The sequence below is a fragment of the Narcine bancroftii genome, chromosome 10, assembly GCF_036971445.1.
Source record: "Narcine bancroftii isolate sNarBan1 chromosome 10, sNarBan1.hap1, whole genome shotgun sequence".
In the NCBI taxonomy this organism is placed as follows: domain Eukaryota; kingdom Metazoa; phylum Chordata; class Chondrichthyes; order Torpediniformes; family Narcinidae; genus Narcine; species Narcine bancroftii.
The window spans coordinates 55,297,140-55,310,138 of NC_091478.1; the positions used below are offsets into that span (position 1 = coordinate 55,297,140).

The following is a 12,999-nucleotide window of genomic DNA, read 5'->3' on the forward strand; positions in this document are numbered from 1 at the left end:
TTTTCCACTAATTTCCATTAAGTAAAGCTTCTCCAGAAGTATGTTTCATTTTAATCTACCAATTAATTTTAACTAAGAAAACTTAACTGACTTTCTTCTGCTTTTTTTGTTAATTTCCCATTACTTAATTTTTAAAAAATTCTAACCTTAACCTTTGCAATTTTGTGTTTTAAGCCTTTTTGTTTTTTTCTGGCTCAACATATCTCTGTTCTTAATAGAAAAATCAGTGTGACCACTTTAAACATGATTTATTGGATTCCAGAAACGACTCTAGGGCATTTTGGCCTCCACAGTTTGTTGTCCACACTTTAGCACTAGACATCTTGGTGCTAACAGTTAGGGTACAACAATTTATTCACTTATTATGAAGCAAGAAGTGGCGCTTCACGCTGTCATGCGGGACCTTGCACTCGGGACAGTGGTTGTCACTCTATCAAGACAAGCTCACTGACATAGAACTACAGACGCTGGAGGTTTACCAGCTCATGGCGATGAGTAAGCAGCGATGGTGACAGAGGGTGGTTGGTGGGACCTGTTGCTGAGCCCTTTTGGGGTAGTGGAGGTAGGTTGTTCCATAGACTGGATGACCATGGTATGATCCCTGACCACCCCCCATCCTCCTTGGAACCTGTTGCCAAGCCCATCCCTTGGTGCTGTTGACTTATTCATCACTGGTAAGCCTCCAGTGCCTGTAAGGCCATGTCAGTCAGCTTGATGTGATAGAGCGACAGCCGCTGTCCCGAATGCAGGGTCCAGCATGACAGCCTGAAGTGCCACTCCTTGTTCATACCAAGTATAATGAGTGTATAAAATGTAGCCAAGAAACTGTGGGTACAAAAATGTCCGAAGGACTACAAAAGTCATTTTTTCTCCAAAATATCCATCACCAAAATGTCCAATTCCTTCAAAATCCATAGATCTCTCAGGGAAGCTGTACAGGTTGATAGGATAGTTAAGGTGGTCTCTGGTATGCTGGATTTCATTATGTTGTAGCTCTCTTAAATCTCTGGTGACACCACACTTGGAATATTGTTTTCAGTTCTGATCACCTAATTAGAGGAAGGATGTGGAAGCTATGGAGAAGGTGCAGAGGAGATTTACCAGGAAGTTTCCTGGATTGGAAAATGTCTTATGAGGCAAGTTTATCAGAGCTAGGACTACTATTTGGAGCAAAGAGGGATGAAAAGTGATCTAATAGAGATCTACAAGATGCAGGTTTATCCTGTTTTACAAATATTAGCTTAATGAAAATTAACTTTTCCAAAGAAACCTGTGTTCACTTTTATGAAAGGATTTTTATGGGTTTTCAATGGGTTTTGCTTTTAGTAGTGGTGAATGGGTCTTCGTTTTAGGCCATTTCATGTTATGAAAGATTTCATAGGAATACTTTAGTTTTGTGAAGTGAGAATATCTATAGTGAGAAGCATAGACAAAGTAGACAGCCAGGGACATTTTTTTTTACACAAGGAATTGAGTTGTGGATCCCTGGAGTGCTTTGCCATGGGTGGTGGAGGAGGCTGGAACAATTGGAGTATTAAAGATACACTTGGGTATATGGATGAAAGGATGAGGGTTGTGAGGTAGGGAGGATTTAGTTTATTTTTGGTATATATAAGTTGGCACAACTGAAGGGCCTATACTATGGTTTTATGTTCTTCCCCTATAAACTTAGCCTTTTCTCTTCTACCTTCCCACCTGTCTCCACATATTAGCCTCTTGCCTGATGGTCTGTGCTCTTTGCCAACCTCTTTATTCAGCAATATGCTGATTTTCAGCAGCCCTGTGGAAGGGATCAGGTGAGTTGACTGCATTTTAACTCCAGCACTTATGTTTGCTACCCAAACATCCATTGAATTTTTAGTGGGCACTATATTTGATGTAGTCATGAAAATGCTTCCTTTAGCTCAACTCACCTATGTTGATCAAGATGCCAATAAAGCTAGTCCCTGCTTTCCTTTATTGACTATATCTTTCTTACCCTCTCCTATGCATGTGGTAAAACCTCATCAAAATTTGTAAACTTTTATGGAATTGGCATTAATGCAACAAAACCTAAATACCATTACCTAATCTAAATTATAATATCCTTAACAAACCTTATCGAGTTTTTCGAGGGGGTTTCAAAAAAGATTGATTAAGGGAAGGCTGTGGATTTTGTCTATTTAGACTTTAGTAAAGCTTTTGACAAAGTTCCCCACAGGAGGTTAGGAAAAAAGGTGGAGGCATTAGGTATAAATAAGGAGGTAGTGAAATGGATTCAGCAATGGTTGGATGGGAGGTGTCAGAGAGTACTGGTAGAAAATTGTCAAATTGGAGGCCGGTGACTAGTAGAGTTCCTCAGGGATTGGTCCTGGGTCCTCTATTGTTTGTTACATATATATAAACGATCTGGAAGAAGGGGTGGTAAATTGGATAAGTAAGTTTGCAGATGATACAAAGATTGGTGGTATTGTGGATAGTGAGGAAGATTACCATGGCTTAAAAAGAGATATAGGAAAGCTAGAGGAGTGGGCTGAGAAATGGCTGATGGAATTTAATACAGATAAATGTGAGGTGATACATTTTGGAAAGGCAAATTTAAATAGGTCATATACATTGAATGGTAGACAATTGAGGAGTGGAGAGCAACAAAGGGATTTAGGAGTTATGGTAAATAGTACCCTCAAAGTTGATACTCAGGTAGATAGAGTGGTGAAGAAGGCATTTGGAATGTTGCCCTTCATAAATCGGAGTATTGAATTCAAGAGTTGGGATGTTATGATGAAATTGTACAAAGTAGTTGTGAGGCCAAGTTTGGAATTCTGTGTGCAGTTTTGGTCATCGAATTATAGGAAGGATATAAACAAAATAGAGAGAGTGCAGAGAAGGTTCATGAGAATGTTGACAGGATGTCAGAGTTTGAGTTACAGAGAAAGGTTGAGCAGCCTGGGGCTTTTTTCTCTGAAGCATAGAAGATTGAGGGGCGATTCGATGGAGGTGTTCAAGATTTTAAAAGGGACAGAGAGAGTCAACGTGGATAGGCTTTTTCAATTAAGAGTGGGGGATATTCAAACCAGAGACCATGGTTTGAGATTGCAGGGGGAAAATTATAAGGGGAACATGAGGGGAAATTTCTTCACGCAAACGGTGGTTGGGATGTGGAATAAGTTCCAGCAGAGGTGGTTGAAGAAAGGACGATATTTACATTTAAGGAAAGACTGGATAATTACATGGAGGGGAAAGGATTGGAAGGGTATGGAGCAGGTGCTGGTCAGTGGGACTAGGAGGGTGGGGATTTGTTCCGTCATGGACTAGTAGGGCCAAACTGGCCTGTTCTGTGCTGTATATGGTTATTGGGATTAATTGACCAAGCTGTATCCTGAATTAGTTCATTCAAGGATATTAATGAAGTTCATAAATATTAAATTGAGGACATGTTCCAAAATCTAGTTCAGATGAAACTGTGCCCCTTCTTTCAGATGGATTTTTTTCTCCAACCCCTCTCCCCAAAAATAAATTTACAAGATTGTGTTAGAACCTCCTGCCAACAAAATCTGAAGGTAACTTTGTTAGTTTTCACAATGATGTTCATTGCTTAATATACATTTCAGAATTGATTACAATTTATTGTTCTGTAATGACGTTGAACAGAATAGATTGAGCAAAAATCCAAATTTAAAGCCTTTTCCTACATGTTATATTTGTAGAGCTAACAAGTTTCTATGCCTGATGTCGGGAGCTGCTAAAATAGTCTGCAGACAGATTTTCAGATTTATGTTCAGAGTACATACATGACATTAAATACAACCCTGTGATTCTATTTTTCATGCAGGCCAGGCAGAATTGGTAGGTGCAAAAAAAATCTTGTACTTAATCTACACATTTAATCAAATAAAGAAATGTAAACAAACTGAAATACAGAAAGAAAAAAGTCAATAGAGTGCAAATTTAAGAATCCTTAAATGAGTCCATGATTGAGTTGGTTGTTGAGTCTGATGGTGGAGGGGTAGTAGCTCTTCCTGAACCTGGTGGTGTGAATCTTATGGCACCTATACCTCTTTCCTGATGGCGGTAGAGTGTGTTTCCTTGATGATTACTGCTGCTCTGCGACGGTAGGGTTCCCTCTAAAAAGAGGTGCTGATGTGCTTTCTTCACAAAGCCATTATTGTGTTGGGTCCAGGAAAGATCCTCCGAAATGGTGACTCTCAAGAATTCAAGTTTTCTCACCCTTTCCACATCTGATCCCCCAATGATCACTGGATTGTATACCTCTGGTTTTCCCTTCCTGAAGTCAACAATCAGCTCCTTGGTTTTGATGAACTAAAGTGCGATGTTGGTGGTATACCATTCAGCCAAGTTTTTAATCTACCTCCTGTATTTTGACTAGTTGCTCCTTTTTATGCAACCCACTACAGTGTTGTTATCATACCATGCTACACAGTCGTAAGTTTATAGTGAATAGAGCAGGGGACTAAGAACGCAGCCCCTTGGTGCTCTGGTACTGATTGAGTTCATGACACAAGAATCTCGGAATCAGAATTTATTTTCATGAGTATGCCACTAAATTAGTTTATTTTTGTGGCAGCAATACCAGTGCAAACATTTGTACAAAACACCTTACAAAATAAAAAGTAGTGCAAGAAAAGGATAATGTCAGTGATTCATTGTTCATTCAAGAATCTTATAGCAGAAAGGAAGAAGTTGTCCTTGTGCTGGAGAGTGCTCATCTTCAGGCTCCTGTACCCTTTTTCCGACGAGAGAGTGAAAAGGGCATGGCGTGAGTGGTGGGGGTCTTTGAGGAAAGCAGCTGGAGAAGTGCTGTAGAAACTCAGCAAGTCGCGCAGTGTTCCTTATGTAGCAAAGATATATAACCAACATTTTGGTTCTGAACCCTTTGTCAAGGTGTGAGCAAAAACCAGGTGGGCACCTGAATAAAATGGTGGAGGGGCAGGGGAAGGAGGACAGGCGAGGTCATAGATGGATTTTGATGGGAGAGCAAAAAAGAAAGAAACTGGGAAATGATAGGAGATGGAGATAACTCTTTGAATGGAGAGCGTAGAGGGTTGGGAGATGGAGGAAAGGGAGGGGAGGTGGTGGGGGGGGGGGTGCCCAATGTAAACTGAGAACTTGTTTTAATGCCATCCGGTTGGAGAGTGCCCAGGCAGAATATATGGTGTTCCTCCAATTTGCGGTGGCCTCTGTTTGGCAGTGTGTGAAGCCATGGACAGATGTTGGCATGGGATTAGGGAATTGAAATGGTTGGCCATTATTGTAGTGGATAGAGAATGTGCTCAACAAAATTATCTCCGACTCTATCTCCAGTCTTTCTCATTCAATTCAGAAGCACTGACTGCAGCAGATAACCCCTGCAGATTCACAAGTAAAGTGACTTAATTGGATGTTGTGTTAGGCTTTGAGGGGCTGTATGTTAACAGCTGAATTTATTTTGTGCAATATGTTTTGCCCATCTTCATCCAAATAAATTGGCAAATGTTCAACTTTATTGTTTACCATGATATAGTGATAGTAGACATCTCATGTGTTACAAGTAATACATTTCAAATGTGCAGAATTACAGATTGGTACAGAACAAAGGCAGTGTAATTTTAATATTTTTTATAATCATTTAGAGGTCTGAATAGGGCATGAAAGAAACCATCCTTGAATGGAGGTGTCTGATTTCACTTGTAAATCTCCTTCCTGAAGGGAGGTTAGGGGGTGTGAAGCAGGTGTGGCCAGGGTGGGATGAGTCTTCAAATAATTGCTGCTTTTTCAAGGCAGCAGGAGTTCGATTGAGAAGATGTGTGTGTATAAAGTGTTCACAACACTTTGCAGTCTTGGGCAGAGCAGTTCCAGTGCCATGCAGTGATGCAGCCTAATACTTGGTTGCAACTGTATAGTTGTGTATGAACTGTGGTTATTTTTCACTTGGATACAATTATGTCTTGAATTATTCTGACCACTTTTCCAAAATAAATTATTGTTGCAGACTCAATTTCTGATTCAGGAGTGTGCATCGCTGATTACCAAGCCTAACTTTATCTCGACGCTGTGCTACGCCATTGACAATCCATTGCACTATCAGAAGGTAGGTACTTGTTACAGCTGAATAAGATGCTTACTCTGTGACATATTGATTTGAACACTCATTTGTACCTGTTTTTTAAAAAAAATTCTTTTAAAAGTTGGAGTGAGTGTATACATTGTACATAAAATCTGTCACTGAATTTTTTTCACACTAAGTTCAAGACTATTCATTTATATATTTTCATTTATCTTGGTAATTTAAGGTTAATTTTCTTGATTGATAATTTAGAAAGATAATTTAGCTTAGAATTGTCTTTCATACACAAGCATACAGTACGTACACTGATGTTACTTTCTTCTTTAGAGATGAACTAAAATTTTATTTTGTTAATGAAAAAATTAAAAATGGGAGGAGGTCATTTGGCTAATCAGGTCTGTGCTGAATGGCAAAATATAATACAGTAAACTCATTCGTATCTGGAATTCCAGCAACATCAAGCAACTGGAAAAAAATTGTGGAAAATAAATTGTAAAAATTAAAATAAATAAGAATATAAAGAGGTAAAAATATGCAAGTTTAAAATTGTAAAAGTAAATGTTCTCTGAAGTAACATGTAAATCTTTAATTAAGATGGGAGCAAATATACAGCCTTGTGCCTTGGCTGTGCTTTGCTCATAGCACCTACTTGTTCACCAAGTCTCTTAGTGTCTCTTCATCCCTGCTTAATAAACGTTTCCTGGTCAGAGGCTTTATCTGTAATCTTGGTGGAGGTTAATTATCTATAAAAATGTTGTTTGCCTTTTTGGCGACTCTGTGGAGGGGAGGAACCTGCAGATGCAGTGAAGGTTAAATTTTTTCAAAGAATGGCTGAAAATAAAGTAAAATGCTTTAGGGTATATATTCATGCAAGTGAAGTTTGTTTATTGTAAGTACAGTATGGTTTTTTTGCTTTTGTCTTGTAAACTGTTTATTCCGGGTACCAGAATTTTCCATTTTTTTTTCAAAAAAATCAATTTTCCATGTTTTTGAATGATTTTCTCGTTCAGGAGCTCGGATCGGGGCCCATCGGTCTCCTCATTGCTGTCTTTGAGCAGAAGTGCAGCAGACCCATCGGACTCCCGGCGGGAGCAGGGCCTCGCTGGGGAGGAGTTGGTGATCAGCAGAGGCCAGTAATTTTTTGAAAGTCGAGAAGGAGGTGGAATAAAGCAGAAAAGTGTTAATTGTAATGGGGAACAAAAAGGCAAGGAGAAGGAAAATAATAAATTGACAAATCACTGTCAGGATTAGCATTTTCAAAGTTGACTGACATATTCACATTATTTTGTAATGTCTTTTTAAAACTTTGAAATGCAATAAGCATTAATAAACTAGTTATTTTGTGTGTAAACTTCCAAATATTGTCCAAATTTGGGGGTGGGGGTGGGGAGAGATGACTTCCCAAACCTCATGCAAGGGGCGCTGTGCCCCCTTGACTCACGCTGTTTGACTCACACTGTCTGCCTCACAAGCGCTCAGCTCATTTGACCTCACTCACGTGCCTTTTATTGTTAATGCAGGTATATTAGTTGGGGATTGTAAGAGCAAGTCTCAAGCAACTGGAAAATACACTCATCCAGCATCCACAATCCCCCTTGGGTGTCAGATACCAGAAATGTTACTGTACTATCTTCTGATCATAGATCCTTAGCCCTGCAGATAATGGGTACTTTTTTTTAACTACGCAGAGTCCAAACTCCTAGCACGGAGAAAAAACTTAACCTCTAATTTTTCCACCAATTGCTTTAAATCTATGCTACCTCATTTTTGTCTCATCATTGAAGAGAAAAGGGTCCTCCTTCATTAAGTCTGGTTATTTGTACACACCCATTGTCGCAAAGAAATTCATCCTATTCCGTTCAATCTTTTTCTTGCCCCTAAACCTTTTTTTATTCTGGCACTGTTCTTATAAATTTCCTCAATGCCCTCTCAGGGACATTGTCTGTGGTTTATTATTCATACAGAAATCTGATGGCAGAGAGGAAGAAGCTGAATGCTCATGTTCAGACTTCTGTACCTTTTTCCCTATGATAGCAGACTGAAGAGGTTATGGCCTGGGTGATGAGGTCCTTGAGGATAGAAGGTGCTTTCTTAAGTCACCGCCTCTTGTAGATGTCCTTGATGGAGTGAAGATTGGTGCCTACAATGTTGTTGGCTGAGTTAACCCTCTGGAGTTTTTTCCTGTCTTGAGCGTTGGTATCTCCATACCAGTCAGTGATGCAACCAGACAAAATGCCCTCATGGTAGTTTGAGAGTCTTTGTTGACTTACTGAATCTCCTTAAACTCTTCACAAAGTATAGCTGCTGGTGAGCAATTCTCATGATTGCATCAATGTGGAGGTTTCAAAACAGATCCTCAGATGTTGACACCCAAGAATCTGAAGTTGTTGACCCATCAGGGAGGACTGGGTTGTGTTCTCCTGATTTCATCCTGAAATCCACAATCTTCTCCTTGGTTTTGTCAGTGTTGAGTGAGACTCCTCAACCAGCTGATGATCTATTTCCTCCTGTATGCCTCCTCATTGCTGTCTGTGAATCTGCCGACAACCATGGTGTCATCAGCAAATTTGCAGATTGCATTTGAATTGTGCCTAGCCACACAGTCATAGGTATAGAGCGAGTAGAGCAGTGAGCTAAGCACGCATCTTTGAGGTGCCCCTGTAATGATCATCATTGAGGAGGAGACATTGTTTCCAATTTGTACTGACTAGTTTCATCGGTCAAGGATCCTGTTGCAGAGGGCCAGGGTAAGGAACTTTTTGATGAACACTGAGAGAATAATGGTGTTGAAGGCTGAACTGTAGTTGATGAAGAGCAGCGATATGTATGAGTTGCTGTTGCCTAGGTGATCCAGGGCTGAGTGGAGAGTCAGTGATATTATGACTGTTGTGGAGCGATTGTGATGGTAGGTGAAATGCATTGGGACCAGACCTTTCATTAGGTACGTGTTAATTCTGGCCATGACCACCCATCAAAGCAGTTCATCACCTACTTCAGTGTACTTGATCCATGGCCTAACATGCATCTTAGCCTCCCTACACTTTTCTGCTATTTTTTAAAAAAAACATCCCATTTCCCTTTTTAACCACCTTCTTTTTGCTTTGAAGAATCTATGGACATGCAATCCAACTACTGTTTAACACCATCCAATGTGCTCCCTTTTTGATGGTTGTGTATCTTTAGACTTTTCTGATTTAAATTCATAGAACCATTGATCATTACAGCACTCTATAACAGGCCCCTTCGGCCCTTTTAGTCTGTGCCAAACCATTTTTGCCTAGTCCAACTGGTCTGCACCCAGTCTATAGCCCTCCATGCCTCTCCCATCTATGTACCTGTTCAAATTCTTCTTAAATGTTAAAATTGAGCCTGCATTCACCACTTCAGCTGGCAGCTCATTCCATACTCTCACCACTCATTGTGTGGAGGTTCTACAAATCTTTTCCCTAAACTTTCACCCTCTAGTTTGTATCTCACCTCCCCTCAGTGGAAAAAGCCTACCTACATTTATTCTGTCTATCCCCATCATAATTTAAAATACCTTGTCAAATCTCCCCTCATTCTTCTACACTCCAGGGAATAAAGTCCTAATCTGTTAAACCTTTCGCTGGAACTTGTTTCTGAAGTCCGGGTAACATCCTAGTAAATTTTCTCTGCACTCTTACTATCTTATTGAAATCTTTCCTGTAGTTACATGATGAAAACTGCACAGAGTGATCTCAATTTGGCTGCACCACTGTCTTAAGCAACTTTACCATAACATCCCAACTCCTATATTCATTACTTTGATTTATGAAGGCCATTGTGCCAAAAGTTCTCTTTGCAACCTTATCCTGTGATGCCACTTTTAGAGAATTGTGTATCTATATTCCCAGATCCCTCTGTTCTACTACACTCCTCAGTGCCCTTCCAATCACCATCCATGTCCTTTCTTGGTTTGTCCTTCTAAAATGAAACCCCTCACACTTGTCTGCATTAAATTCCAGCTGCCATTTTTCCAGCTGGTCCAGATCCTTCTGCAAGCTTTGAAAACATTCTTCGCTGTCCACAATGCCTCTAATCTTGGCGTCATCTGCAAACTTGCTGATCCAATTTATCACATTGTTCATTCTCCTACTGATCTGGAGTAATTGACCAACCTACCCATGCACTTGAATTCTTTCTTTGTACCTGTCAACCATTTGCTATTTTTTTCCATTCATCTTCAGAGGTCTTTATTACAAAAACCAGAAACTTTGTGGAACCCATTGATAATCATCCAATTATATAGACAACATAGCAATTATTACTTTCCAATGGCTTCGAATGAGCAGTCTTTTGCATTTGATTGACCCTGTCCAAAGATTTATATTTGACTATCCTGCTGCTTGTGACCTTGTTAAATGGCATGTTTCTGAAATCTGTGTAGACCAGCTATTCTCAATTTTTTTTTTCTGGCTATGACCCCTTTGGACTCTGCTCAAAGTTTATGGGCCCCCTTCCCTGTGAAACAATTGTTTAGTTGGATTTTTTTCTGTACTTCCATCAACTATGTAAAAAAACTTTAAAAAATGTTTGTTACGTGATGTGAAAAGAAAACAAGGATTTTAACCTTTGACTGAGGATAGCAACTGGTTTGTGATTTCAGAATAAACATATAGCTAATCTTTCTTATTGAACATGTAGGAAAGAAGAAAATAGGAACATGCGCGTTACAAAAAAAGATTCTTGGAGTACAATAGTTTGTACACAGTTGTTCAGAAACTTTAAAGCATAAGCTCAAGGATGTGAAAACTTAATCTAAAGATCTTTAAAAAAATTTTTTTTTATAAATGGTTGGCCTAGTGGTTAGTGCAGTGCTATTGCTGCGCCAGAGTCTTGGATTTGAATCCCACACTGTCTTTAAGGAGTTTGATCATTTGTTCCACGTCTGCATGGGTTTCATCTGGGTGCTCAGGTTTCCTCCCACCCTTCAAAATGTATGGGGTTTGTAGGCCAATTGGGTATAATTGGGTGACGTGGGCTTGTGGGCTGAAAGGGCCTGTTCCCATGCTGTGTGTCTGTAAGTCAGGCTCCAAATTGGACAGTGTTATTCGAAAGTCACCTCTTGTGATATCAAGTCTGTTCCTGGATTTTTCCCTAGTTTTGGAAATCTATTTGGCAGATCTCTCTTCACCCAAAAATCTTTTTTAAATGAATTTAACTTGTGGCATTCAATTGTATCACTCTGAAGATCAATCAACCTCTCTTGAATTTCAGCATCAGTGTTGGTGGGTTTTCCTCAAATGGATCTAATATCCAATGTAGGATATTGAGGTTTAACTGGTCATTACTGTAAATCCTTTCTGCAGATCTATGTGTATTTGTTGTTTCACATGAACAATAATGTCATCATCCTTCAGTGCCTCTATGTTCGTGTTGAGATTTTGAAATAATTAAAATTTCCGAGGTCTGATATTGCTCCAATAGACTGGTTTATAAGGAAAGAAAAAATAATTTCCTTACTATCTGAGGTTATTGTGTTTACCCTGTAAAGTCTTGTTCAATAAATTGAGTTTGTCAACGATATCTACCAGATAAAATGTATCCTGAAAACACAAATTCTGAAAGAACTCAGCAGGTCTTGCAGCGTCCATAGGAGGCAAAAGTCGAAGAAGGGCTCAGGGCAGGAACCTCAGCACTATATCTTTACTACCCAAGGACACTGAGAGATCTGCTGAGTTCCTCCAGTATTTGTTTTTACTCTTTGGCTTGGCTTCGTGGACGAAGATTTATGGAGGGGGTAAAAAGTCCACGTCAGCTGCAGGCTCGTTTGTGGCTGACAAGTCCGATGCGGGACAGGCAGACACGATTGCAGCGGTTTGTGAGCATCTTTGGAGGGGGAGGACGTGGGGGAGGACGTGGAGGGGGGGGACGTGGGGGGGGGGGACGTGGGGGGGGGACGTGGGGGGGGGGGACGTGGGGGGGGGACGTGGAGGGGGGGGGACGTGGAGGGGGGACGGGACGTGGAGGGGGGGGGGGGGAGGGGGGGGGAGGGGGAGGGAGGGGGAGGTGGAGGGGGGGGGGAGGGGGAGGATGGGGAGGAGGGGGGAGGACGTGGACCTGTCCTCGGGCCTGCGCAAAGGAGCTTTTAGGTGGAGTGCAGTGCGTGCAGTACTGGCCTCACCCTTTACACCCATGGTTCGTGTGCCGTGCGCGCGCGCGCGCAGTACTGGCCCCACCCTTTACACCCATGGTTCGTGTGCCGTGCGCGTGCGCAGTACTGGCCCCACCCTTTACACCCATGGTTCGTGTGCCGTGGCCAAGCAAACTGGGACGTGGCAGCGAGGTCCTTGGGTCGTAGGTTTTATATCGGAGTGGCCTTCTCCTATGCAGGTTTCTTACCTGGGCTGGAGGGGCCTGCCTCCCCTCCTAGGTCGGTCCATACTGCCCGGACCGGGGCCGAGGCCGCCGCAGCTCACCCTGTGCCTGGACTGGGGCCGCTGCAGCTCACCCTGTGCCTGGACTGGGGCCGCTGCCTCCCACTCTCTGCCCGGATCGGGGCCTCCGCCTGCCCCACTCGACCGAGTCCGGGGCCGCCGTCTCCCCCTTGCTCCTGCCCGGATCGGGGCCGCCGCCGTCTACCCTTCGCCCGGACCGGGGCCGCTGCTGCTCTCCCTGTGCCCGGACTGGGGCCGCCGCCTCCCACTCCCTGTCGGAACCGGGGCCTCCGCCTGCCTCACTCGACTGAGGCCGGGGCCGCCGTCTCCCCCTTGCTCCTGCCCGTATCGGGGCCGCCGCCGTCTACCCTTCGCCCGGACCGGGGCCGGGCTCGCTGCTGCTCTTCCTGTGCCTGGACTGGGGCCGCCGCCTCCAACTCTCTGCCCGTATCGGGGCCTCCGCCTGCCTCACACGACCGAGGCCGGGGCCGCCGTCTCACCCTTGCTCCTGCCCGTATCGGGGCCGCCGCCGTCTACCCTTCGCCCGGACCGATCACA

General features: G+C 42.5%; 1 protein-coding gene across 7 annotated transcripts in view; it reads left to right on the top strand.

The window, feature by feature from the left end:
• Positions 1-12,999, top strand: part of cnot1 (CCR4-NOT transcription complex, subunit 1) — a 325,223-nt gene that overhangs the window by 67,330 nt on the left and 244,894 nt on the right. For all 7 annotated transcript variants that reach the window (XM_069900952.1, XM_069900955.1, XM_069900953.1 and 4 more), the window contains one exon: positions 5,969-6,067. In XM_069900952.1, coding sequence (XP_069757053.1) covers positions 5,969-6,067 — 99 coding nt within the window. The remainder of the gene's footprint in view (positions 1-5,968; positions 6,068-12,999) is intronic.